The sequence below is a fragment of the Lontra canadensis genome, unplaced genomic scaffold, assembly GCF_010015895.1.
Source record: "Lontra canadensis isolate GAN:19392208 unplaced genomic scaffold, GSC_riverotter_1.0 scaffold73, whole genome shotgun sequence".
NCBI lineage: Eukaryota > Metazoa > Chordata > Mammalia > Carnivora > Mustelidae > Lontra > Lontra canadensis.
Genome location: NW_022631067.1, coordinates 746,246 through 768,575, shown reverse-complemented (window position 1 = coordinate 768,575; position 22,330 = coordinate 746,246). Strand labels below are relative to the sequence as shown.

General features: G+C 57.7%; 1 protein-coding gene across 1 annotated transcript; it reads right to left on the bottom strand.

Moving 5' to 3' along the window:
• Positions 1-925: 925 nt before the first annotated feature.
• Positions 926-22,222, bottom strand: PCID2 (PCI domain containing 2). The gene is made up of 14 exons (XM_032881010.1): positions 22,094-22,222; positions 15,367-15,456; positions 13,772-13,845; positions 12,149-12,214; positions 11,185-11,226; positions 10,174-10,228; positions 7,436-7,539; positions 5,278-5,353; positions 4,694-4,835; positions 3,584-3,684; positions 2,658-2,731; positions 2,435-2,560; positions 1,338-1,461; positions 926-1,172 (listed from the first exon to the last, which is right to left on the bottom strand). The coding sequence occupies exons 1-14, from the start codon at positions 22,127-22,129 to the stop codon at positions 1,083-1,085; spliced, it is 1,200 nt and encodes a 399-aa protein (XP_032736901.1). The 5' UTR covers positions 22,130-22,222; the 3' UTR covers positions 926-1,082.
• Between the last annotated feature and the right edge of the window lie 108 nt (positions 22,223-22,330).

Sequence of the window (22,330 nt, the reverse complement as noted above, 5' to 3'; positions counted from 1 at the left end):
TCGGGCAGCAGCACCAGCTCACCCTCCCTCACGCCCAGGAGAACGCGCGGTGACTCTGTGCCTGCTGGTGGCCACGCTGGCTATCCTGCTCCAGAAGCTGGCCGGGGAGCGGTGCTCCAGAGGCCGAGAGCCCGGAGGCCAGAAATCCACGGCACAGGCTCTACACATGCCCTCCAGGACGCGGACGTCCCTCAGCTGGAGTCTGGATGTGCCTGGGGCGGCGAGGACACTGTGTACGATGCGGGAGGTGGGCTGGTCCCTTTGGGACACGTGCTCTGGGAACCCACTCCAGGCCGTGAGGAGGCGGGAGCCGCGGCAGGTGAGGCCTCCCTGGACTGGAGTGGGGAGCCCGAGCCCGGGGTCACCTCCCCCCGAGCCCTGAGCACAGCATAGACGCGCGAGCACACGCAGATGCCGGCGTCCTGCCAGCGTGCCCGGGGGCGGCCTGTCGGGAAGCAGGAGCTTCCCGGACCGGAGCTCAGCCCGCATGGGGCGGGAACCCACGGCCCGGAGCAGCTTTGCTGCACGGGGGAGGAGCGGCTCCCAGCCCTGACGAGGCTGCGAGGCCGGACCAGCCCAGGGCGCTTTCCTCTTCAGTAAGTTCTGCACAAACAGGGGAAACGCACGTGCTCTGAAAAAACTGGAAACTGTCGAAGTAAATTCGTTTTGAACGAAGCAGCCTCAAGTGAAACATTTTAATTCTGTAAAACATTCTAATTTAACATATAAAAATGCTGTAGGTTAAGACAAAATAAAGACTATGCCAACTATGTCAAACTCACGGTGAGGTTTTATAGAAAAAGTTACATAAAGGCTGACAAAGACGCCTTTACAAATGGTGAGTCCAAGAGGCCCTCACGGACGCGTCCCCAGCTCCAGAGGGAGCGGCCGCGCCCGTGTCTTCTGCATTGGCGGCTCAGGCTGTCTGCAGGCCCTCATGGAAGTTTCAAGGCATCGTGTGCAGCCAGCGGGCCCCGGAGAGCACGGCCGCAGACAACACCGTGGAGGCCCGGGACCGAGTCCACGTGCGCGGACACAGCCAGACGAGACCCGGCGCGCCTGTCCTCGGGCCGTGTGCCCCGTCAACACACTGTGGACAGCGGAGGGAACGGGTTCTGCTTGCTAACGACCAGCTTCTGGTGCTGGTGTGATATGTAGCCTTTGATGTGGCCCTGGGGAGAGAGGGAGAGGGTCAGGACAACGTGCCGGCGCACCCCTGCCTGGGCCCCGCATGTCGGCGGTCTGCCCCAAACGTGACAGACGAACGCCCGTGGCTTTCAGGCTCCTACAGGAGAGGCTCCAGCAGCAGCCCCGCTGGCTGGGGAGGGGCCTCTCACCATGTAGATCAGGTTGGCCAGGATGCACTGGACCTCATCGATGTCCACGTCCTCCACCTGCATGAACTTCAAGGCGACCAGGAAGGCGTCCAGAGACAACTGGTGTGTTCTGAGCAGTAGGTACCTGGGAGGGGCAAGAACAGGGCCACCAGGTTACGGATGGGACACGAGCACTCCGAAGGCCAACACAGTGTCCCAAGTCACAAGGGAGAACAGGACCGCAGCGTGAATCTAAGTGTCTACCCCCACCCCACATTCATCTCAGAGTCCAAGACCCTAACCCTACCCCACATTCCGACGTCCCTGTGATCAGGACGCCCCTCGCCATGAACCACACCCTGTGGATTCGACGACGTGTGGCCCTCGCTATTCTGGACCTACTACCCACAGCTGGGAAAGGGACGGATGCAGAATTCAACTTTTTTTTTTTTTTTTGTCAGAGAGAGTGAGCGCAGGCAGACAGAGAGGCAGGCAGGGGCAGAGGGAGAAGCAGACTTCCTGCTGAGCAAGGAGCCCGATGTGGGACTCGATCCCAGGACACTGGGATCATGACCTGAGCCGAAGGCAGCCGCTTAACCAACTGAGCCACCCAGGCGTCCCTCTTTTTTTTTTTTTTTTTAAAGATTTTATTTTTATTTACTTGACAGACAGAGATCACAAGCAGGCAGAGAGGCAGGCAGAGAGAGAGGGGGAAGCAGGCTCCCCGCTGAGCAGAGAGCCCGATGCGGGGCTCGATCCCAGGACCCTGAGATCATGACCCGAGCCGAAGGCAGAGGCTTAACCCACTGAGCCACCCAGGCGCCCCCAGAATTCAACTGACAAACAGGAGGGGTGGACCGGCTGAGTTGATATGAATCAAGGGGACAGCCCCTGTCCCACTCGCGGGGACAGAACGCGGGACACCTGAGGCCAGCGCGCATGCCCACGGGGTGGCGAGTGCACGGAGGTCTGACTGCATTTGCACAAGCTTGGGGCAGGGCTGGGGCCTCGTCCACATGGGCGCAGATGCCGTCTTGGGGCGGTCATCGACCTTCCCGGCGCAGCGGCCGAGTGGCCCCGAGATCTCAGACGCACTGAGGAGGAAACACCCGGCTTACACTTTCTTGAAAAGATTCCTGTAGGTGATGATCTTCAGCTTCTCAAGGATGAGGAAGATGCCGCAGCGGATGAAGAAGGTCTCGTGCTTCGTCAGCGCCTCATTCAGGAGCAGGAGGTTGCCTTCGCTGCGTGGGGAGAGACGCGCACACGCTTAGGAACGCCGAGCCCAGGACGAGACCTCACACGACACGTGGGAGGCGTCTGGCGAAAAGGCCACGGTACCTGACGGCTTTGGTCACTTCGGCAAACTGCATGAGACGGTACTTCCTCAACAGCTCGATGGTCGGCATGTGACCCTGAGACAAAGCGCCCATTCCCCAGCGTAAGAGCCTTTCGTTTGGAACAGAATTACTGGCGACAAAAGCCCCATCGAGGAGTCACGTCTTCAAACCCTGCAACCTGTTTCTTCGGAAGCAGCTAAGACGACATGGGTCAGGCAGCCAGAGCCCCGGGGGCACCCGGCCCCGAGGTCCTCACGCCCTCGCGGCTCGTCTCCAAGGGCAAGCGTTGGTGGGAGACAGGCCGGTGTAAGGGCCGGGGACTCGGAAACGCCGTCCCGAAGAATCGTCTGAGCCCCTGACCATGGGCCACTCCTGGGAAGCAGGGTTGGATGCGGGGCGGGGGCAGCGCAGGCACTGCTTGTTACTTCTCCGTTACACGCTGCCCTGCGCCGTGCGGGTTCGGGCCGCATGTGTGTACCGCTTAGATAATTTTTTAAAAATTTTAAGTGGGAGGAAAGGAAGCTCTATCACTTTGAGGAAATTTTAGTCAATTAACTGGCTGGTTACTTGTCATTTCCAGTATTAAATTACCTCTGGGGGACTAGGTAAGATAGTCTGACCTACACACAGGCTGGCATGACAGTTTTCTTTCTCGTTTACTCCATTTCTACTAATTCAGAGTTTTAGGAGCAAAAGAACACGCACTATCTTGTCTCACACACATCAGTCTTCTGAGGCAGATACTCTGAGGAGAAAGTGCCCATCACGGGGCTGGACGGTTTGGGCCGGGCCACACCCCGAGCAGCTCACCGTCTGCTTCTGGGTGCGCTCGCAGCAGGGACCGCGCACCACCTGCGACATTTCTAAGCGCCGGTGCAGCTCTGCGGTGAGCACCGAGGGCCGGGAGAGCGGAGTGATGTCACTCACCAGCAGCATTTTGACCGGAAGCAGATAGATCAGAATCATCCTTTTGTTCTTCTGACTCGCGCGGTGGCAGTGCTCGAAGGCGAAGGACAGGTACTCCTCCGCTGCAGACACAAGACAGGCCGCCCTCACCGCCCGCCCGCACCGCGTCCCGCCCACGCGCCCCGACACTCGCGGTCTCGGGAACCATCCACTCCCACCGGGAGTGGTCGGTCCTTCTCGCTGGGCCGCTGTGGTAGATACTCAAAAATCCGACTCAAGGAATCTTCGAAGGAAAAACATTATCAACACCTTCAGAAACCTCAAAAGAATTTAAAACCTTCTATTCTCAGACTCCCTATTTTAAGGGAAAAAAAAGGACAAGAGAACCGCTGAGGATGGCCTTGTTCAGAAGCCGTGGGTCTCTCAGAACCTCCGTGGAGGAAAACGAGGTTGGTCAGCACGAGCCCAGGGAGGAGAGACCCAGGCCCGTCCCGCAGCAGCGCGGTCACCCCCGCTGTCGCAGCGCTCACAGCTGGAAGACGAGGACAGGGAAGCCTTCCAGGCCCGGGCCTCACGTGTGCACGGCTGCTTTACACGTGTGACGAGGCTTTTCAAAGTCTGGTCTGCGGACGGCAGGGAAACCGTATAGAACCACCGCGGCTTGCGTTCTCCTTGACAGGTCAGCACAGACACGCCCAGGGCCGTGGTTTCTGGAAAGCGCCGCTCGGACGGGCAGTGCCGGAGCCCCACGCCGCACGGCGACCCTCAGCCCTGGCGGCCCCTGGAGTGTCTGACGCAGACGCTGGTGGCGCAGCCGTGGGCTCCCCATCCCGGATGCCGGGCCCCCACGAAGGCACAGCACCGAGGACCATCATACCCGCTCCAGAGAAGAACGGTGGTGCCGGGTAACCGCCCATGAGCACGTTGCCATGGTAACCGCGACCCTGGCTGGGATGCCAGAGACCCGCATGGGTCTTCTTGCACTTTGGACAAACAGGCCCGCGCACACGAGGGACAGCGGGACAGCCTCCCGGCCGCCCCCTTCCGTCCTGCTAAGAGCCCATGAGTGCTCTCGGACGCGGCTCAGGACCCAGGGTCTGAGAACACCGGCAGCAGCGGCCACCAACCCACCTTGCTTGAAGTCGCTGTCGAACATGGCCTTGCGCCCGACGTAGTACCTGAACGTCACCCTCTGCGCGGTGCTGTAGTCGTCCTTGAGGTTCGAGCTGTCGATGGCGCGGATGAGCGGCCGGCACAGGTGCAGCTTGTTGATCTGTGGCGGCCCCCGCGGCGGCTCAGCGACACCGGACGGACCGCTTCCCGAGAGACGCGAGAGCACGCGCCGCGCTGCGCCACGAGGACCTCTTGACCCGTCCGCCCCCACCTGCCCACCGCCACCTGCTCCGTACCAGTCGTACAGCGACACCCCCCACGGGGCGACATCCCCCACGGGACAGTCCAGGTCCAGGTCCCCCAGTGGGCACCTTCTTGGGACGCTGGCACCAGGCTCTCCCCGGGAGATGCAGCTCCCCTCGCGGGGCAGAGGCTCCCACGGGGCCATGGGCAGACCCTTGTGACAGTCCCTACACCCCGCAAGTGCTCAGCCCTCGGCTGGAGGCGGCCAGGTGAGGGTCTCGACCCAGCGAGGCCGTGGAGGCCGGCCCGGAGATGGCATCTGGGGAGACAGGTGGAAGGAAGGGGCCCCGCAGTCCCACCTTGAAGTAGATCTTGAACAGCTGGTTCACCAGGAACAGCATCCCCCACTTCTTGGAGTCCTCGATGCCAGCCCGCCTGTGGGGAGCGGCCTTTTCCAGTTACGCGGGAAATGCGTGTTTTGGGTCACACGCACACACCCCCGCCTAGACAGAACTGACACCGTGAGCCAGAAGCCCACGGCTCGGGCCGCACCTGTGAAACCAAACCAGCCGAGAGCAGAGGCCCGACTGACGACACCCCGGAGCACGGGGGCAGCGGACGGCTGTCACTCTCGGGGGGACGTGCGCTTGCTGACGCAGGGATAAGATCACCTGCGGAAACTCACAACAACGCGGAGCGAGGCCGAGCACACGTGTCACCAATGGGAGACCAGAACCGTGCTGACAGCCCGCCCGGGTGGGGCACGGCGTGATGACCCTGTCCTCAGCCTCGGCAGGGGTCGCACACGAGCACACACTTGTCAAAACACAGTCAAGGTCCGCGTGAATCAGTGCCGGTAAGTTTTACCTCAAACTACAGAGGGGAAGCTGCGGCGCTGAGGGGAGCCTCTGGCGGACACGTCACCCTCTGGGGTGCCGAGAAGACGGAAAACTGCTCAGCGCACAGAGGGAAAGACGCGTGAACGGACAGCAGGCGGCGCGCACAGTAAATGCCAACAGTGCGCAGGGCAGGTGCGCACGTGTCCCTGTGACATTCTGTCTGCACGTCAGACGCCCGAGGGGCCCCACGACGCGACGCTGGAAACACAGCGTGCCGCGGAGTCTGCCGCGTGTCCGCTCCTGGCCATGGCTCTTCTCGGGTGCAGCCCGCACACCCACACGCGGGGGCCAGGAGCGGGGGCCAGGGCAGGCCGCTTGCACACTCGAAAGCCCAGCGCACAGGAAACAAACGTGCCGGTATGGAACCGCAGGCTGCTGGCTAGCCAGGGACGCAGAAACCTGTCCTCAGGCTGTCCCTAAGGTCCCTCCCACAGCAGAACACTCGGGGAAAGCCTGCAATCAGCGTTTAGAACTGCAGTCCCATTCCGTGACGGAAGCCCCTAGAGGACTCTCGTCACTCTCTAGCGCTGTGACCTCAAATCCACACGGAGACAACAGAAAACACACAGAACTCTGTAACACCGGAGACCGAACTCTGCTGGAGACACTCAGGACGCAAGCCCCGAGGGGTCTCTCTGAGGTCCTGTCTGCTGCTCCGCAAAGCCGGGGTGCCCACCCCCACCCACCACAGCCCCAGGGTGCTGGGCAGGAAGGGCGGCCCACTGCGGTTCTCACTCGCGGCTCCTTGCTGGCTGAGGGCGCCGAGCGTCTGCTGGCAGGTCTACCGGCCATCTACCTTCTCTGGGGGGACGTCTGTCCAGGGCCGGGCCCCACGTAAGCTGGACGCAGGTTACCGTCCACTACGCTGTTGGCAAGCGTTCTCCCCATCCTATGGTTGTTTTCCCCTCGCCGGACGGCACCCTTTAGAACACAAGTTTCTACTTTGGTAAGTCTGGTTTATCTATTCTTCCTTAGGCCACTGTGTTTTGGGTGTCACATCGAGAAGGCCAGTTATCCCACGACAAACACGCACGGCTTGGGAGGAGGACACAGGGTCCCAGCATCCATGGCAGGCCACTCAGTCTAACACACGGGCGTCTGGGGTCTCAGAGGCAGAACGCCAACAAAAAGGAGGGAAAAACGGACGTAAAATCACTCTTGGAAGGATCTAACAAAACAGCGCAGAGATCCAGCTGCTCTAGCTCCGGGCGGGACGGGGTCCCACGGTGGGAGACACAGTGAGGCAACGGCGTGGCCAGAGGTGAGAGCCGCCACACCGGGGGCACGGGACGCCGGCAGGAACGGCCTGCGAGAGCGCCAGCCGGAAAAGCAGTCTGTCTGGAACTCTCCGTCTCGCACACAGCGAGGAAGAGCCGGTCAGCACAGCGGGAGAACCGCGCGTCCGCGGAGCACGTTCCCAGAGGGCGGGGCTCGGGCCAGACGGCGCCGGGCCGAGGCTCCAGAACCGCTGCGCCAGGCGCACGTGGCACGCGGCCTCCTGTCCCGCACCTCGCGGACACAGCCGCCGACCAGCTGAGTCCGAGGGCACGACCGGGGGTGCGCGCGCGGGAGGAGCCCGGACGTCAGGCCAGCGCGGCCGCGCCGCAGCCGTACTCACGTGTCGCTGGCGCAGACGCGGAAGCAGCTCATGAGCAGCTCGGCTGCCTTCTCCAGCATGTCCCCGACCTTGCTCCTCCCCTTCTTCACCAGCTGCTGGTCCGCCTGACGGGCGACAGACACGGTTAACTTCCTCTCGACTCCTTGGTGGAAAGGACGCGGCCGCTGCGAGGAGCGAAGCTGGCGGCCGCCCCGGACTGAAGCCCCGGCTTCGGGGAACCCCTCTGGCTGGTGCTACTGCGCTGAAAAACGGAGACCGGCCGCGGGTCCGACCCGCACACAAATTGACTCTTGTCAACCGCGGCCGCCGGGAGGCCAGCCCGTCTCCAGGTCTGGGGTGCGGGGCCCTGCGCCACTCCCGGAGCCCCTCCTGACGGCCTCACGTCCCGCCCCTGCCTACAGCCCGGACACACGCTTCCGACACACACCGTGGGCCTCCCCAGGCCTGGCGACCCGCTGGCTCCCGCGCACACCCCCAACACAGGCGCTCTGAGCGCAGTCCACGAGCCCCCGGGAGCCGTCGACACATATGCAGGTGACCCGCGTGGTCACAACTACTTCCCGACCCCACCAACCGCCAGGATTTGTCTCTTCACCGCAGCATCGCCCGCACCAATGATGTGAGCACAGCGGCCGGTGACCGTGGAGGGCCTTTCCAGCGACACCAAAGAGCAGCGGCAACACTGTCCACAACGTCACCCCGTGCGGCCCTACAGCCAATCCCCAAGTTCCCTTCAAACTGCCCTGACGACACAGGAAATGCAGAGTCTCGGTTCCTGGACAAAAACTACCCAACGTTCCTTGTGACGAAATGATGGCGCGTTCCCTGCAGGAGGGCGCGCCGGAGGCTGCTGGAGCGGCTGGCGGGCGCGGAATCGGCGACTGACGGAAGAGCCGGCCGGCCAGGCGAGGGCATCTGCAGAGCCGTTTGCTGGACAGTGAAACACTCCCACCCGTCCCAAGCAGACAACTGACAGGGTTTGCGGCCAGTGACCTCTGTGTTCTCAAGAAGAAAACAGCAGAATTTCGGATCACTTGAACCAATCACCGAGAACAGGGCAGCATCGCATTACTCCAAAACCTTTCAGATGAGGTCACCGGAGACGTGAACAAACGGGGATTTCTGGTTTGGTTTTTTTTTTGCAAATGAATCACGTCCACACGTGGAACATCTCTCTAACTCGGTGAACCCAAACCTTCCGATGATGAACGTCTGACGCCACCGGACCACACGGGAGCACGCGGTCCGTCCACGGACACGCCAGTGGATTCCACCGCGACAGCAGCGGACGCTCAGTGTGGCACTTCCAAGGCCGGACCCAACTACCCCTCTGCAACTACGCCCGGAGCTTTGGACAGCGCCCGAGTGTCCTCTCCTTCCCAGCGACACCTGCGTGAGGCCAGGCCGTCTTCGCGCGTTCAAGCAGAGCCACACGCCCAGCACCGCGCCTGAGGAAGGACACGGGCTCAAGCAGCTTCTGTAAGATCAAAATGTAAAATCCCGCCATCTTCTCAGCACATTTTGTTCACTTGGAAAACGTAATTATTTTTTACTTAAAATGTCGTTGATGTCACGACATAAAAAGCTATTTTAGACGAGTATTTTTTAAATCCCAGTTAAAAATGTTTAATGAGGTAGATTCACAGACGTATGATCAAAGTTCTGTGGAGCCTCGATAATCTGCGTTTAGGTTGTATTTTTTGGTTCCAGACGTTTCCATCACAGTTCCTTAGGTCTTCCGTTCTCTGCGAGGTCACCTGTGTTTTCGTCTGTTTCAAGCGTGTTCATGACTCCCTGAGGCTTGTTTCTGTGGCCGGGGTGCAGGCCGGTCAGGGAAGGCTGCCATCTGCTGTTTGGGGGTCATCTCTCCTCGTGGGCTGAGACGCTCTGTAAGTGACAGTTGGGCTTGAGGTCACGTGGACCCTGTGTGTCTCGCATCAGCGGCAGACACCGAGTCAGTGGGGAGCTGCTGCCAGCGGGGCTGGTCTGGCTCCCCGAGGGCCTTGCTGCAGGGCTGGGGACCGGCAGCCGGGGGCCGCGGCAGGGGCTGCTCCAGAGGTCTGTCCTCTTGGGCTGCCCGCCCCTCCTGCTCTCCCTGGGGCCTCTTCGTCTCTGCCCGTCCGTCTTCCTGGATCTTCCGGGATCCTCTTGGACCCCGTGCAGGACAGGAGGCAGGAAGGAGATGCAGGAGACCCACCCCTTGCTGCTCAGCAAGCCGTGCTGGCCTCAGAATTCCAGCGGGACGGGAAGGAGAACGGTACCCTCTCCACCTTGTTCAGAATGGGAAATTGTAGTTTTTAAAACCAAAAAGCCGTGTTAGTTCAGTACTGCCGCTCCAAAACTTACTTATGCTGACCCCAAGGGCAAACCCACCCCGTCAGACCCCATCTTGACCTCCTCACAGCAGCGAGACACCCGGCTGCCGCTGGCACCTGCGGCGGGGAGTCTTCCAGACGGGGCCGGTCACATCTCAGCCGTGGAGGAGAGTGCGGAGCTGCTGGAGTGACTGCCTTGTCCCCGGGGACACACACTGGAAAACTCCCTCTACGCCCACAGCGTGAAAACCCACCAACCCGGACAGAAGCATTAGTCCGGTCCAGCGACGTCCTGCCCTTGCACACTACACCGGGTACGTGCTAACCCACATCCTAACCCGCAAAACTGAAGAATGACATGAAATTGAGCAAGAGACAGAAGTGGAGTTTGAGTTTTAAAACAGTGACAAGAACTGAACTTACGTTGTTGGCAAACACCCGGAGGTCAAGGGCGACAGCATACATGACAGGCAGGGCCCTGCAGGGCAGAAAAGCGCGTGGAAAGAGGCCATTAGGTCCAAGGGCCCGTTCCCGACACCCGCAGCTCCTGTCCACCCACAGGGGCCACCACGCCTCTGGGAATCTGGCCGTGGCTGCTGCCTTCCTCACCTCCTGTCAGGGCAGGCTGTGGTCCCGGGGCGTCCAGACCAACACAGACACTGGGGCGCTCCTCACCCACTGCCCCGGACCCCCGCCCAGAGGCCGAGCTCCTGGTGCACGCGGGGTCCCTGCCCCAGCTGGCACCGCCTCACAGGGAGCACTTTCCCTGTCCTTTCAACCACTCTCCAAGCAGCTCCATTAAAGCAAGAGGCGGTTCTGTTCAGGCCTTCTAACGCGACCCAGAAAACCTAACAGACAGAACGTCACAAAAGGATTTTTTTTTAAATTTAGCTGGAACTGGTTTTACGTGAGAGAAATCTTCACTTAAAGAAGGTATTTGATTTTGTTTTTCAGTAAAAGGTATTCACAAGCCTCGTTACTTTCGTGGACACGCGCCTTTAGGATTTATCTCCAGTGAGCGGTCGTCACATTAGCACTTTGTCAAGGACATGAAATAAATAACCCACTCCCACGCACTCCCTCTGGTCACCGAGCTGCAGCTCACCCGCCCTGTTATCCGAGTTAAAACCAGAAGTCAGTTCCGAACTGACAACTGACAAAGCTGTTGGGGTATGGAAGGTCTGAAACAAAGACAAGGCCCCACAGTTATGGGAACACGCCACAAGCTGCCGGACGCAGCTAACATTTCCGCTGACGCTGGCCACACCCCCACCCACGCTGGCATTAGCCTACGTCGACACGGGACGTTAAACATCCACATGGAAAACACAACACGTTTATTTAAGGTTTTAAAGAGCTTCTGCTAAAAGAAAAAACCCCAAAAAAAAAAACCCTGCCATCCGCCAGTTTCCAGTTACATCCATCCATACTCACCAGTTTTCTTCTTTGTGGGCTTGAAACGCGCGCAGGAACGACGTACTACGTTAAGGAAGTCACTGCGTACAAAATCTAAGGCAACGCTACCATGACAGTACGAGACATGAAGGATTCTACATTTTAAGTTTAAACGAGTATATATCACAGAACCAAGTTCTGGAAGAAAAGACGTACAAATTACAAATACCTGAATGTCATTAGGTGTTAATACAGTAAGTATATTTACTTTCACATGCTCTCCGAAGTAAGAGATTATGGTTAACACTGTCTTAACTGACAACTTCAAACCTTTTATTTGGTTTTCCTGAACCCAGATAATCACGTATCTAATAGGCTTTAGGTTCTGTAATATAAAGTTTTATTTCCTTGATTATGGAATTCTTAAATTCAAAGGAAACTAAGCTAGTTAGTAACCAACTCTCTCCTTTGTATATTTAAAGAAGAAAGTTAAAAAACAAGCAAACTAAAAATCCAGAGGTCAACATTTCACTGACTGAGGCCTTAACTAGAAGATACGACTTAAATGATTGAAACCAGACACTGGCTGGCTGAAGGTCTTCTGTGACCACACCTCAGGGATGGTGTGCGGCGTCCACTCCTGTCCTCCAGGCCTGGAGTTTGCAGATCTCATATTTTGCCAATGGGACTAACTCGTCCCTGTGGCTATACTTAATACTTCAAAGGAAACATGACTACTTACAGGAAGGCAAGTAAAACCCTTAATAAAAAAATAACTGTCACCCGCGTTCTTTGTCATTGTACTGATAACTAGATGACAATCTTAAGGCCCAGGATACACTTAAGCACCTGAATGAAATAAACAGCGAAACGAGTTTTTCTCCCAAAGTTATTTTCAATTCCTTTCTAGTTAAAGGTATGAATGAAAGTGGCCCAATGTCTCCAGAGCTTAAACCCCAAACATAACTGACATATATAAATATAACTGAAACGACAAAGATATTGGACGATGACAGTCTGGCATTTATACGCCTCGATGAAATCGTGGTTCCCCACCGCGTAGGTGCATCTGCAAAGGCAACATCACGGGGTGAGGACACAGACAGCAGGACCTGCAAGTGAGCCCCACGTGCCCACCCCTCCCCCCGCCCGGGACGCACAAGCGTGCCGCTCATCCTGCCCTAGGCCACAGGAACCGGGAGGAGGACAAGCAGCAGACCGGTGACATTCAAACTGAAATGGGCTGGGGCGGGAGGAAACCCATGTGATCCTCTGGGGCCTGGCAGCAGGTTCTCAGCGCCAGGCCCTGGTCATGGCAGAGCACGGCCCTCCGGCTTCCATTTGGCACATCTCGAGCCTCAACACACACCGCACAGAGCCAGGAAAGAGCGGACGGCCTCAATCTACCAGGAGCCCAGCGGCACCCTGACTTCTCTGGAAAAGCAAGCCCTGGGGGTGCACGGGCAGGAGGGAGGCCCAATGCCTCATGCTTCGGGACAGCCGGCTTTGTCCAGCCCACCCGCCAAGAGCAGACACAGGACGTCGCTGGAAAGCTAGTGTTTCGTGTGCTCTGCCCAGTGCTCGCCCGTCCGCATCAAGGCGAAGAGGGGAAAACACAGGCATCACGGAAAACACCAGTCCGTGGTGAGCCACCATCCACCCCACCCCGGACACGGGACCGCTATGTCGCCAGCCTGAGGAGCGCGACACAATTGCACAAGACCACGATGTAAGTTTTTAAACCATACGTGATCTTTGAAATGAAAGAAAGTTTATTAAATTTCGAGTGTTTCAGGGATGTCTGGGTGGCTCCGTCAGTTGAGCGTCTGCCTTTGATCCCAGGGTCCTGGGATGGAGTCCCCTGTGCTGGGCTCCCTGCTCAGCAGGGAGTCTGCTTCTCCCTCTGCCAAATAAATAAAATCTTTTAAAAAAAATGTGAAGTACTTTAAGCTTCAGAAAATTTTCATAGGCTTTACCAAAGTGAAGTTAAAAAATACACTTTTCTTAAAGTAAGATGAAATGAGAGAGGCAGACAAACCGTAAGAGATTCTTAACTCCAGGAAACAAACTGAGGGTTGTTGGGGGGGAGGGGGCTGCGGGATGGGGTGACTGGGGGACGGGCAGTAAGGGGGGCACGTGATGCAGTGAGCACTGGGTGCTTATGTAAGACTGATGAGTCACTGACCCCTTCCTCTGAAACGAACACTATGCTGTAACGAAACTGAATTTAAATAAAAACATAGTACCAACCTCCCCCCAAAAACAAATGCTCTTTTCTTTTCAAAGCAAACCATCCATTGTTTCAAGTCTAAGATGATATGTGTGTGTGTTTTAGTTTTTATTTATTTTAGAAAGAAAGAGTGTATTCGTGTGAGTGGGGAGAGGCAGAAAGGGGAGGGAGGGGAGGATCTCAAGCAGATGCCGCATGCCACACGGACCACAGAGCTTGCCATGGGGCTCAATTCCATGACCCTGAGACCCTGACCTGAGCCAAAACCAAGAGTCAGAGACTCAACTGACTGAGCCTCCCAGGGGCCCCGAAGCCCAAGACGAGGTCAAATGAAATCCCTCAATGACTCAGCAATTTCCAGATTTGCTTTATTTTTCTTCCTCCCCGGGGGGTTACCTTAAATGAGCAGCAAACATTTCGTCATAAGGGGGTTCCAAAACCTGCTGACACTTCTCTTCTGGAGAGGCCATCTAAATTATAAGAAGAAAAATGACAAAATAAAATTAAAAGGCCGCCAAAGAACGCATGGTGCAGAGAGACGGAACCGCGGCTGTCTCAAAAGAGCGAAGGGGGCAGCGGGCACGGCCCTTACAGCGAAGGGGGCAGCGGGCACGCTGGCCCTTGTGCTCTCACACGTGTCGCCCACGGCCCGTGACATGGCAGCAGGCACTCCACAAACACACCAGCCATGCGCACTGCAGTCCAAGAGATACTCAGGGCACTTCTGTGGAGACTGCCGTGTCTAGCAGACGGCCAGGGAAGACGTGTCGTGAAGCGGCTCCTGTGTGCCGCCAGCTGCAGAAGGCGGCGTGAGAGAGCATCCCCTCCTCACCTCCTGGGGACAGAGCCGCCTGCTCTGCGCTCTAGGCCAGGCTAGCTGACATTCATTTCCAAGGTCTTCTTCCCTCTCGATGGCCAGATTTTGGGTCAGACGAGAGCCATGGGGATCACGCAGCACAGAGAACTGAAGGGGTCCACGAGGCGGATGCAGTAAGCACACACCATGCCCGCGTGCGTGAAATCAGGAAGGGAGAGGCAGCAGCGAAAAAACCCCCCACTCCACCATCCCTGGCGGTGCAGCCAAGGCAGACAATGGCCAGCAGTGAGTGGAAAGCGGCCTCGAAGGGCAACAGGGATGGGCCTCGGATCACAAAGGGTGATCCGAGATCTGCCCATGGTGCTGCGCCGGGAGGCACAGGCCACCAGCCGAGGAGCGTCTGGCCAGTGAGCCCCTTAGAGCAATGGTTCTCAACACTGGCACACAGGACGGCCACCCAGGAACCCCCAATGTTAAGAGCTGCTTCTACCCCACGAACTGGCTGCTCTGGTCAGCGGTGCAGCCTGTACACTGAGCAATACACAGAGCTCCTACGTCTTTCAGAAGAAAAAGTGCCCCTCAGGACCACATTCCAGTATTCCAGTGGGAACTAATGAGGAAAGGGGACTTCCTGAAACACCAAGAACACTTTCTACGAAAGACAGGGCTGGCATGGCATTTATCTGCTAAATCAAGGATGCTTCCAGTTTAGAGCAGGGTTTGGCAAACGCTTTCTGCAAAAGGCCGGATGGTAGACACTGCTGGCTCTACAGGTTGTAGATGTCTGCCCACCCAGCCGGCTAGGCGTCCGTGGCATGGACAGCACAGGAACGAGCAGACGTGAACCTGCCCCACGGATGATTTACCTCCAACAGGACACCTCTGTGGGCTTTGGGGACAGAGAGACCTGGGCACAGCCTGGTCCCGTGTGCTGGATGACCTTGGACGACCTGGCTACACACCGCATGTCTCTGAGGCTCAGAGGGTCACGTGGGAGCTGACCGCAGAGCACGGGCCCCGCACCTCAGCCTGTGTGTGCTCAGTAAATGGACTGGAATTCCAAACACCGACAACGAACTTAAAATTTTCAACAGAGCAGCAGTACTCGCTTCCTCCTGACTCGAACTCTGAGCTTTGCTTCGGAAACACCCGTGCGCGAGGCCTATTTGCCCACCTGAAGCCGTGGGTTGGCGACGTGAGGGTGCTTGAAGGACACCAGCTCTGCACAGGACGCCCCGTCCCTGCTGTCAATGGCTTCATAGACCTGGAACATTTGAAAAGAGGTAAGCAGGGTGGAAAGCAAAGCACCTTGCTCCCGGAGAACAACACATCAGACGCCTTGAAAATCCATCTTCCCAGGGCGCCTGGGGGGCCCAGTCGGCTAAGCCTCTGCCTTCAGCTCAGGTCATGATCCCAGGGTCCTGGAATCGAACCCCGCATTGGGCTCCCTGCTCGGTGGGAAGCCTGCTTCCCCCTCTCCTGCTTCCCCTGCTTGTGCTCTTTCTCTCACTGTCTCTCTCTGTCAAATAAAGAAATAAAATCTTCATAAAAAGAAAAAAATAAAAGGAAAAAGGAAAAGAAAATCCGTCTTCCTGGTTCTGGGGGAGTCAGAGCACCGACACGGAGAGAGCTGGGCTGTTGGCAGCTGCAAACGGCAACAGTCCAAAATGACCTCTTTCAGAGGCCAAGAGACAGGTGACAGCGTCAGAAACAGCGGAAGGCATGTCATTTTAGTTTTACTCAGTCGTAGGGACACTTGAAAATTCATCTATAAAGCTTATGGGGGAAAAAAGAGCTTAAAAGCCACTTTCTACTCATCAGCTGCAACAGGGACGGCAACAGCTAAACAAACTGCGTCACGGTCGCACCCCAGGTCACCTGGCTGCCGCGAGCAGGAGACTGCCCCACTGGTGAAGATGCGCCAGTGTCCTCAAGGTGCTTATTGTTAAGCAAAAATACACACACACACACACACACACACACACACACACAAAACCCCAAACAAAACAAACAGACAAACCCAAAGTCCCAACTCGATCTGCGGGGACAGAGCAACTGCAGACAGCATGAGAGCATGGGTAGAGACGCCGGCCCTGGGCCGGTGCGGTGCGGCTGGGGGCCGGGGGCTCTTCCACATCTCTGTCCCAGCAGCCTGTGCTGCGGCACACCTCTGGAGTTACGAAACCTAACGAGGTGTGAAGATTTTATTCACCAAACGAGAACACAGAAATCTGAACGGGCAGAGGAAGCGTGATCCAGTGGCAGTGGGATCGGCTCCGTCTGAGGCCCACGGGAGGCTCTGGGCCAGGATGACACGGAGAAGGGGCAGACGGCACACCTGGGCCAGGCGCTCCCCTCACCTCCCAGCCGCAAGGAGCAGTAAGTCACGACCAACAACAGAGAGCAACTGGAGCTCCCCCGACACTGCACGCGACAAGTGGCTGGGTCGGCCCATGCCTGCTCTCCCCCCAGCCCAGTAACCCTACACCGGGCATCTGCAGCCACAGAAACAGATCCAGCTCCCGGGTGCTCGGACCACTCACAGAATCAGACAGGAAGGTTTCTACCTGCTCGTCACCTCGTGCCTCCTGGCTCTAAGCTGGTAGATGGAGGCTGCAGGGAGGGGGAAGTCATCTACCCTTGGAACTTGTCATTTTTTTTTAAGTAATCTCTACACCCACCATAAGGCTTGAACTCACAACCCCGAGATCAAGAGTTGCACACTCCACCAACCGAGGCTGGTGGGTGCCCCCAGAACGTGTAACTGCTTAAAAATACAGACAAAGTGTGCTTCTCCTTCTCCCCCTGCCCCCACCAGCTCATGCTCATGTATCCTTAAACATTTTTTAAAAATGTTTAAAAAAATACAGTTACTAGCTCCATCTGCTAACAAGGCCTTGAAGTAATGACCCCCCTCCCCAGCCCCCAGCAGGGGCAATGAGCATACCCAGCACCAGATTCATTTCCTAAACGCCACTCCCACAAGGAGCAGCGAGAGCTCCCTGGAGAAAGGACTGGTCCGGTGCTGGGACAGGACAAGTCTATGAGCACGGCACGGATACTACTGTGCCGGAAAGCAAAGCAGAGCTCAGAAAAGGACGCAGACGTGTCAAAAGGCCCAGAAACCAGTCTGAAGGAGCTGTCAGTGGCCAAATCTGGGATAAATTGAGCTTCAAAAAAAAATAAGAGTAACCTTGTATTAGTTCTGGATTATAACTTGGCATTAACAATTAACAACAATCTATGATTCTTTTAAAAAGAAGCACAGGTGGGGCGCTGGGTGGCTCAGTGGGTTAAAGCCTCTGCCTTCGGCTCAGGTCATGATCTCAGGGTCCTGGGATGGAGACCCACATCGGGCTCTCTGCTCATCGGGGAGCCTGCTTCCCCCTCTCTCTCTGCCTGCTTGCGATCTCTGTCAAATAAATAAATAAAATCTTAAAAAAAAAAAAGGCAGCACAGGGAAAAGCGTTTTTAACAGATGAAGTAGCAGCTAACACACCGCGTGAGAGCCACCGCAGGGCAAACGCGCGCAGTAACCCAGCTGGGAAGACAGCGGACGAAAGCCGAAAGCACTTCAGCAAGGGTGTGGGGCGGGATGTTCACGGGCCCGCCGTCGCGAAGCCATACGTCGGAAGGAGGGTCCTAGCCGCTGGAGCGGCAGGGAGGAGCATCAGGGCGAGCCTCTGGATGCTGCAGGACACCTACACCGGCCCGGGTCGCCCAAACCGACTCCCGGGACTCAAAGGTGGACGGTGCAACAGCCACGGGTCCACTGCCTGGGACATTTTAGAAACGTCAATTGTCACAGTCTAAATCCGCTCCCGGAAACTGGCTGGAGGACTCTTCCGGATGCGAGACTGACTGGCAAGCCCACCTGGCTCGGAGTGTGAGCCCACGGGACCCGCAGGTGACAGAGCGCTCGGGACAGCACCGCGGTGGAGGCGGAGTCCGAGCGCAGCAGCCGAGGACACTGATGCTACGGCTCTCGGCTCTGCTGAAGGCTCCGCAGCCGGGCAGCACAACAGCCGCAGTCCCACAAGAAGGGCCTCGGGGCAGCGACCTCCTTTCACACAGCTCAGGGCAGAGAACGCGCGCCGGGAGGGAAGGACACGGAAACGCGGTGCGCCAGGTGAGAGTGTCCACGTCTTCAGTGTTCTCCTTCCAACTTTTCTGTAGGTTTGGAAATTTTCACAATAAAAAGCTGGAGGAAAATTACAATTTTAAATGTAGATAGTTTTTAAAAAGTAACGTGCCATCTGAAGTAAGAGTTTGTAGAACGCACGGAAGAACGAGGTGAAGGGCACCCAAGAGCCCAGCGCCCGGGGAGACCGGAGCAGAGCAGCTCCGGCTGTGGGGGAGCCCGGCTGCCCCCGACGGGCAGGTCTGGCCTGGGCTTTCCACGGCAGAGCGCTACAGATGCATCTCCTCCGCCTCACGATTTTCTCAGTAACGTTCCCTTTTCTCTAGCTAACTCAGTTGTAAGACCAGAGTAGCGAACACAGCACAAAGAGCAAGTGACTGTTGATGTCAGTCAACAGTGCGCTCCCGGTTAAGTTTTTGGTGAGCCGAAAGTTACGTGCGTTTTCAACGGCACGGGGTGTCAGCGCCCCCAACGCCCCCATCGTTCAAGGGCCAACAGTACATGCAAGCTAATCTCTTCCTAAATGTAATTTCTAAAAGCAGAATACTTGGGGAAACGTGAATTCAACCCGTTCTCTCCAAACAGAGACAAAACCGGAGGCGTGCTGAAGCCCCGAGCACAGACATCCCAGCCTCTGCCAGCCATTAGGAAAGGCCGCCCTCCTTGGGCCTCTCAAACTGGTTCTGGCCCCACAAGGCCCTGACTGCTAGCCCCTTCACTTGGGCCACTGTTCAGGCTGTTTATAACTATGAGAAATGAAGCAGTGTCCTCCCCCCACCCCTAACTCCAAGTAAAAAGCAGGCTTGCTCACCACCTACTACTAAATATGTTGATTCCCCAAATGCTGGGTTTCTCTCTTGAATGCAGCTACAGGCACCCTTCTGGGCCCACTGGATCCAAGGGAACCAGCAGGCTGACCCCTCAAGGCCAGCTGCACTGAGCCGAGCTACAGACCCTTGGTCTCTGACCCAGGAATGCATGTGTTCTGCCTGCATCCAAGAAACAAGAGAACTCAGAAACTTAGGAGGAGAGTAAAACCAAACCCCTTCGCTGATGGCTACTGGGACACGATCACAGAGAAAGGAAATGAAGGACCTACAACGTGTCCACAGGGAGCTGCTGGCTGAGGGGCTGTGAAATGTGGAAGAAAAAATGTGTCCAAACCAAGAGGCCCCTGAGACAACACTGTACATTCTGGAAGGTCCTGACGAGGACAGGACACGGTGGCTGAAATTTAGGCTAACAGAGGCAATGAGCTCTATGTTAAGGGCATGTCTAAGGCCAGAACTCCTGGTCTGAATGTGCTACTAACTTGCCCAGAGACTGTGGAAAGCCACCGAACCTTCTCTGTAAAATGGGACTTGCGACAGACCCACCTCCTAGAAGTGGTAAAGACGAGCTACAGTGCGTGGCAGCGGCTGGTTCTCAGTGAGAGTTCAACAAGCACTAGTGGTTACTCCTTCCATCACCCAACTACTTCGTCAAACAAGACTCCTCTGAGAACACAGGAGACGAGGCAGCAGAAGTCTAGCTGAGGACAAGCGGAAGCTGACACCCCACATCCCTTCCCCATGGGATATATGCGACACTCCTCAGGCACTCCTGGCTGCCCCGAAGGAAAAACAAACAGTTAACTCATAGAGACCACAATCCTGTTTCCTGCACAAGACATCTCACAGATCCCACTGAGGCCATGCAGAGTTACAAATCAGTCCTTTCCTAAAGTTTGCAATCCAGATTGTTTCCAGTGGGTTAAAAGGCAGTCCAACGTAGAGTCCCTGGGAACTGAAGAAGCCTACTGGGGCCACGCTCCCAGATAAGTAAAGAAAGGTCCATTACCAATTGCCCCCGACTCCAGGTGACCCACCTAGGGTATGTCAGAGGTTCTATGTGTCAAAAGCTACCGGGCATCCCTCAAGCAAGACATCGCTACTGATCACAATCTTGCCTTCCCATGAAGACATTCCTGCCATGAAAGGCCCATAGCAGGGATGCCGGCCTCCCTCCCCATTACATCCTAGGCTGCCAATGGGTGCCTGGTGAAATACCCATGCCTCCATTAGGGCCCTGCCATTTTTAACCCATGGGAAATACTAATAAAGTTTTATAAGAGAAAATTACCCAGTTTTATAATTTGTTAGTAGAGAACATTGATAGAACACAGTGAAGATGGAAATCCATCATGGTCTAAGCAACGTTCCAACACATGTGGTCTTTACAGTCAACTACCCTGGGAAACCGCCCGGCTGGGTTTTAATCCCATGGGGTACTGTTTTCAGCCGGCTCCCAGTGGAGGTCCCACGGCCAGAACGGGCTAGACCAGAGCGTAGGGGGAATCTCATTAGATCAATGAGGAGGAAACCTCACATGGGAGTCTGAAGATTGGCAGCCAAGCTGGCGACTTAGGTGGCTGTCCCGGGCCCAAGACAGACGACTCTGCGTAAGGACAGGAGTAAAGGGAGAGGAGAGCACCAGGGCTCTGGGTCTTATCACCATCTCAGCCAGGGTCCTAACTTCCAGCCAGAGGCAGACTTTCTCCTCCCCGCAGAGCGGACACGGGCTAGAGGACTGCAGCCTGCGCAATGGACATGACTGTGTCCCACTAAGACCGTCGTCCTTGAAGGGCCCCTGGAACGAAAGTAAAGAGAGAAAGTACCCGCCAAGTTCCCACGGAGGCTCAGAGTCCAGACGAGACTAGGAAGCCCCATGTTCGGGGCCAAAGGATGGAGTTTTGGAACACAGATGAGGTCCGGGAGGGTGAGGTCCAAAGCCCACGACCAAGAAAGAATTCTTGAGACGTCTCTGGTGCAAAATGGTGTTTTTATTAAAGCAGAGGGAGCCGCTGCCCGAGCTGGGTATACACTTGGGAGTCGGGAAGGTAAGAACACGGAGGTTTGACTTCTCTGCGGTACACATCACGGACTCCCGAGGCCTCGCCGGCGCCACGCTAAGGTCGTCCTTCCCTGCAGTAAGAGCCGGGACGACCCCAGGAGCGTCACACTCTGCCTGCTTCAAGGGTGCGCGAGTGGGTGGGGGCCGGAAGGACACGGAATCGCACCCACGTTCCTCGCGGGCGTCCGGTCCTCGACAGACAGACGCGCCGCGCTCTCGCGGACCGCCACGAGTGTCCCGCAGGGCTGGGCCCCAGGCGCGCGCGCACGGGCGGGGATGCGGGCTGCCCGCCCCCGCCGGTCCTCAGCCGGCCCGGCGCCCCGTCCCGTCAGACCGTCTCCAGCTGCCGCCCGCAGACCCTCACCCGCGCGCCAACTCCCCGGCCCCCCCCCCGGGGTCCCTAAGTCCCCCGCCGAGTGCGCTCCGCCGCCGCCGCCGCAACCCGGGACGCGCTCTGCCCCTGACGCTCGCCGCACCCGCGAACCGCAGCGCAGCGCGTCCGTCGGCCGTTCGGAAGCGCGCTCCCTGCGTCCGGCCCCGCGCGGCCCCGGGCCCGGGCACCCGCGCAGCCGCGGGGAAGGCCGCGGGACTGGAGCCTCAGACCCCGCGTCGGGAGCGCGGCCGCAGCTCCCCCGCCGCTCGCTCCCCAGCACCGTCCCGGGTCGGCGGCCACCGGCCCCGGCGGCCCCTCCGACCGCCCGAGCGCACCCCGCTCTCTGGGAACGCCGTCGGCCGCCTGCCCCACCGTCGCCGCTGCCCCTGCGGCCAAGGACTCGGGCACGGCGGGCGAACCTACTCGCCCCGGCCCACACGTTCCCGCCAGCGCGGCCGGGCGCCCGCTCCACACCCCGCGGGCGGCGCGCGCTACCTGCTGCAGGTACTGGTTGATGGTGATGTGCGCCATGGCCGCTCTCTCCGCCGGAAGTGGGCGGGGCCGCGCGCCCGGCCTCGGCCGCCGCACTTCCGGCCCGAAGTCCGTCCCTTCCCGCGTGTCCCCCGCCCCGCCTTCTCCGCACGCGGGTTCCGGAGGAAAAGAGTCCGCCGGAGCGTGCGACCGGGGCCGGCATGGCGGCGCGCCCAGGCTGAGGAAGGCTGAGCCCTGCGC

Coding starts and splice junctions, on each gene's coding strand:
- PCID2 (XM_032881010.1), bottom strand. CDS start 22,129: ATGGCGCACATCACCATCAACCAGTACCTGCAGCAG. Junction 13,846..15,366: donor TCGCCAACCCACGGCTTCAG/GTGGGCAAATAG, acceptor CTTATAATTTAG/ATGGCCTCTCCAGAAGAGAA. Junction 10,229..11,184: donor GCCCACAAAGAAGAAAACTG/GTGAGTATGGAT, acceptor TCTGCCCTGCAG/GGCCCTGCCTGTCATGTATG.